This window comes from Pinus tabuliformis, chromosome 2_1 (assembly GCF_031772625.1).
Source record: "Pinus tabuliformis cultivar Carrire ecotype Pingquan chromosome 2_1, CPIR1, whole genome shotgun sequence".
NCBI classification, from domain to species: domain Eukaryota; kingdom Viridiplantae; phylum Streptophyta; class Pinopsida; order Pinales; family Pinaceae; genus Pinus; species Pinus tabuliformis.
In genome coordinates, this window is record NC_142299.1 from 276,083,984 (window position 1) to 276,089,612 (window position 5,629).

The following is a 5,629-nucleotide window of genomic DNA, read 5'->3' on the forward strand; positions in this document are numbered from 1 at the left end:
CTCCATTTGTTATTATTTATCTATAAAGCTTTTTTTCCACCCATGCCTTTCCCCACTCATTTTTTAGTAGCGGAGGACATATGTTTCCTTCTCATCTTCGGGTTACTAGATTGGCTCCAATGCTAGTTCTTGGCAAGGTTTGTTAGATCATTAGTTTCTTTCTCAACTCAATCCCCTCCATATTACAACTATGACTAGGTATCAAGTGTAGAGACGTTGAGATAATCAAGGTTATGGTTCAAAAGGTGGTTTATGCATACACTGTAGAGTCAAATCCTTAGCATGCTTATTTCATAATCAAACTTCATCAAAGATACAACAAGAGCTCATATAAGGCAAGGAAGAGGTGGCTCAACACTGAGAATGTCGCTCAAATTATGATGTATTTTTGTTGGTTCTAAACACTAGGCCCACCAAGGGCCACAAATATCAATATACATCTTGTCACCTATATTGGCAAATCAAGACCCTCCTTGCCAAGGTTCTCCTAGAGTGAAATGATGCTAAGAATGACATATCATTAATGTTAGATGAAATGCAACTACAGATAAAGGCTCTCGGGAAGAAGTTGGAGCACATTGAGGTCATGACATCAAATGCTAGTCCAAGAGTCAATAATAAAGATGATGTTGATCCCATTCAGGCAGATCCCTCTATGTTTTTCTAGCTTTTAGAATATATGAACAACTATTGGCATTTTCATTTTTCTCTGTCATGAGTCAATCTTCACTAACTAACCAAAGGCTAGAAATCACCTCCTACTTAGGTAACTAATGTAATTTTTTTTAAGCAATAACAAAAACATCAATATTGCAATGTGTGAATATCAATAATTTTTAGTTCCATAAATTTAATTAAAAAAATATTATCCAATAACATTCCCACTGCACCTTAAAATCTACCACAGTTTTATTAAATTTACAATGGAAAAAATAATCCTTTTACCATTTAAAATTCAGCTATAATTTTTTCTTATTATTAAAAAAATTCCATTAGAAATTTCCGATATAAAAATAGTGGGTCGATAGCATGCTAAATCTCGACACCTACAGCCTCGAGTTGTCAGATACCGAGGTAGTCCACAACATATGCTATGATTACAACAATGATTTCGCAAAACGAGGTGATGTTTCAACCCTAATATATGAATCTGAGGATAATTATTGGAGTTGTCTATAATGCGACTTTTTGGAGATTCTGGTGACGGAATCCGGCGAAAGAAATTGAGGTTAAATCTTGATTTGTTGCAGTTAAAATGGTTTTTTAACTGCATATTAGGACGCTTTCATTGTGCAGAAACTAGCTATCAAACTTGCGATTCCAATAAATTCCTGCCAGATTTCGACCGAAAAAACCCGCCGGAAAAACTTTCAAAAAATCGCGTTATAGACAACTGCATAACTATTGAGTAAAATTTAAATTCGTACTAAACCCTCGAATTGTGCACGATATGATTGTGGGATGTCAATGTCGTCCCGATATGTTTTACGATTCGAATGATTTCGCATCACGATGCTAAGTTTCAATTGCACCGAATGTTTTGCTGGCTGGACTTTGTGTTGAGCTTTCCGTGAAATTCAGAAAAGGTTGTCAGGAGACAACTCTCACCACGCGTTTTGGGGAGGCTACATGATTTCAGGTAACAGCCCCAACTTTCGTACCTTTTAGGATGAAACTTCGAGTTAAATATTCCAGGAACACATGCTGGCTTGGTACTCTACGCACCACTTACAAACCAAGTTGGCCCATGACTTGCACTGCAAGTTTTCCATTCCTTCTCTATTAAATAGAAACTGGATTGGCATTCCGAACCTTCTTTCTCATCGGCCTGGTCTGAGAGTTTTACGCTGCAAGCCAGTCCACAAGTGGTCAGATTTCTCCATATTTCATCCTCCCAGGATCTGTATGTTTGATATTGTTGTTTGTGATTTATTTTGTCACTGAGTTTGCATTATTACTATATTTCTGTGGTTTGATCAGAAGAGGGAAAAAAAAAATGGGGGTCCATTCTGGTGTAGATCATGTTTCAGCAAAGCGTCTTTGGAACGTTTTACAGGTCGCCTTCTTTATGATGAGAAAACGGCTCATCTCCCAACGCAAGATGCTCATGGGCATGCATTTATTGATGAAGAGAGGCAAAATCTGTGGAAGAAGCCTGATGAATCTAGTGTTCCGTCATTCCAGAGGCGACGGCGATGGGAGTTTTGGGCTCCATGAATATGAATTCTCTTGCAGCAACAGCCCGGCAAATCCCGTAGCCAGGAGAAAACGTCACCACTTTCCCACACATATTTTGCACTGTCCATGCATTCGTCCACATCCAGTTGAAGATGACAAGGAAGAGCTCAGTGCTTTTGTTCTTCCCCTGTTGGACTACCACAACGAATCCTTCAGCAAGAATTGCCTTGAACATAGTGATATGCCTTCCCTGCAAAAACTGAGCCCCTTATCTCCTCTGTCTCAAAGGACATCGAACCCATCCGGTGAAGAAAATAACGGGCATGGGATCGATATGCAGGCCGAAGAATTCATAGCTAAGTTCTATGAACAATTGAGGTGGCAGAACCTGATGTCTTTTCGGCGATACCTAGAAATGCTTGACCGGGGTACATCTTAACCAGCCCCCCATCAAAATCTTCAATACCAGGTAAGCAAAGGATGTGCATAGAAATGAGGGGAAGAAATTTCCAAATAAAAGCATTACATGAGGAATAACCAAGGCGAAATAAGCTGCAAGTTCTTCTAAACAAATTTACTGGAGGAACGGAATGGAGCAATTTGTAAAGGAGACTTGAATGACACAGTAATTTTAAGTGAATGAATGAGACTACAAAGCAAACAGTGGGTTTTTTTTATTTTTTAATGTACGGAACCTAAGAGTGTATTAGAATTTATTTGGCTTTATTCCTATACATGGAAATAGAACGATGAAGGAGACCCAATGAAAGTCGAACTTATAACTATGTTAGATAATCCAGTCAAGGTTTTTCTGTCATTTTTGTTATTGTAATTGTTATTTACCTTAGTTTGAGCCAGCTTTAATTCTAGAGCTAGTTAGTCGGAGTTAGTTTTAATTTGAACTACTGTGATGGTGGGAGATTTTCCTATACGTGAGTCTTATTTTTAGGTTTTTTAATAAAATTTAAATTTAAAATTTAAAAATAATATATTTTTATTTTATAAACTAGTAATTTTACTCGATGTTGTAAAGGAAACGGCCTAAGGCATAAATTGGAGAAGAATTGTGACAAATAAAATCAATTATGCAGGTGCATACTTTGTCATTAATCCGTCTTCTTGGACGGCCTAAGGCATAAATTGGAGAAGAATTGTGACAAATAAAATCAATTATGCAGGTGCATACTTTGTCATTAATCCGTCCTCTTGGATCTGACGACCAGATCATACAGATGTTGGGATATCTGGAGCTGATATCAACCTCTTTCCCATTTCCAAACTGCTAGACCACTAGATTCGCTGATTGATAACCCATAACAGTGAAATAACACTGAAACCCTGAAACTTGAATATTGAAACTTGCAAACATAAAATGCACAAGAATAGCAATTGCCAAAACATCTATATCTTATGTTTATGAGCAAATGCCTTTTATAAGATTTTACTTAAGATCAAATATGATTAGTTTTGACAAAGTCAACTTTAACTAAGAAATAATATAAACTGAAAATGCATAGTGCTTAGGATTAACCATGTCTTTATTATCCTACAACTAACTATTGAGACTAGCTATAAAAAACACATAGGTCATTATTACTATGGAACTTGCATTAAGAATATAATTATGTTTTACATTAGCAATAGGGTTCTACTCATTATTAATAAAATATGTATTAGAAAGAATAAGATCTCAATCACTATTATTAATCTCTTTTGCATTCTCCTCAATTGTTAGGATAAAGATGATTAATGTCCACCATGAATGACTATGTTAGTTATGGTCTTTCCATAATGTCTATACATTATTAGATTAATTTTGTCTCTTAACTTTTATAGCCACAATAAGATTGTATAAAGAAAGCGAGACTAAACAATCACAAGGAGATTAATTTTGTCTCTTAACTTCTATAGTCACACTATGATTTTCTAAATCAAGCGAGGCTAAACAATCACAAGAAACTCCCTCTTCGTGTCATACTTGAAAATATGTCAAATGCTCCAACAACTAAAGCAAATAATACAGGTCTATTTTCATATTTTAATCTTCTTCATAATAATATATAAAAATCCTACAATGATGGAAAATGAACGGGCCGTAAATGATTTCGGCCGTAAATGATTTCTCACCAACAACGAAATTACAGGATTGCTCCAACGAAATTACGGCATTGCTCCTAATAGTCACAACCAAGTTAATGGGAAAATGGGGAAAATCTTAGAATGATGGAAAATGAACCAGACATCAATGATTTCTCACTCGCAACGAAATTACGAGAAGCTCCTCTCACCCGCAACGAAGATTCCTGACTTACCTCCATTTATCCGAGTCTCAGTCTTTGCTCCCAGAAAAGAATCCGGTAGAAGGTGACCTACTAATTCTGACTGATACGAGGTTGGTCGGCCCTACGCCAACAATTTCCTTCCAGTATGATATGCATGCAACAGTGCAGTGAACCGCCCGATAGGAATGAATAATGCTTCGAAGAAGAGGGTTGCTCCCTGACGCCCATACGAATAGTTTGTAGTTTTCCATTTCGTATCATATTAAAGAACGTACTTGCTAAGATCGGGAAATCAATCAATGAGACAAAGGCTTGTGAAATTCCATCGAAAGAATTTTTGGGTCCCTCTATGAATGAAAGTACAGTTGCGCTTTCATGCCATTCTCCATATAGCGATTTCTTCGAGCCTTTATACCAAATGCTCTTTTGAAAATCAATATTTTCATTATCAAGAAAGAGAGTACATTTCTGCTGTCTTCCTCTCTCGGTATTAAGACATCGCAAGAAGAGGGTACATTTCTGCTATCTTCCTCTCTCGGTATTAAGACATCGAAAGCAAACAGTTAAAATGAGTTTTCACTTTTAAGTTAACTATTACTAATTATTACCTTGAAAATATTATTAACTATTAACTGACTATTAATCTAATGGATGATTTTCGTTCAATCATTTAACATTAAATTTAAAGGTGTAGAGTGGTGCAAGGTGGCACCTGGGGAGTCTTTCTCAAAGAGAACGACATAATTAACTTACTTATATGATAATTTTGATTTGCATTAATTTTTGGAGTATATATGTGTGTGCGTGTGGAAAGCATGAAGATGGGTTACATTTTTGGGCCAAACGTGGTGATGAAATCTTAAGTTTTTCTTTTTTTAGGAAATTGCACCCTTCAAAATTCATATAAGAATTATGAATTTTGATTTGGAGTAAAAAGGCAATATCTCAAGAATTATGTTGTTGTCCTAATGATATTTTTCGCAAAAAAAATTAGTTTCATATAATCTCTCAATTTTCCATGAAATACAATTTATGTCTTCACAATCTTCACAAATCTTAAAGAGGTATGTGTGTGTTCATAACTTAGTTTAAAAAGGGTAATTGTGAAAAAATATATAGATATGCATGATTTACATGGAGAGAATTAAGGTTTTCATATTAAAAATTTA

General features: G+C 35.7%; 1 protein-coding gene across 1 annotated transcript; it reads left to right on the forward strand.

Moving 5' to 3' along the window:
* The first annotated feature begins 1,996 nt into the window (after positions 1–1,996).
* LOC149199844 (uncharacterized) lies at positions 1,997–2,617 on the forward strand. The gene has a single exon (XM_089400736.1). The coding sequence runs from the start codon at positions 1,997–1,999 to the stop codon at positions 2,615–2,617; it is 621 nt and encodes a 206-aa protein (XP_089256862.1).
* Positions 2,618–5,629: the final 3,012 nt, after the last annotated feature.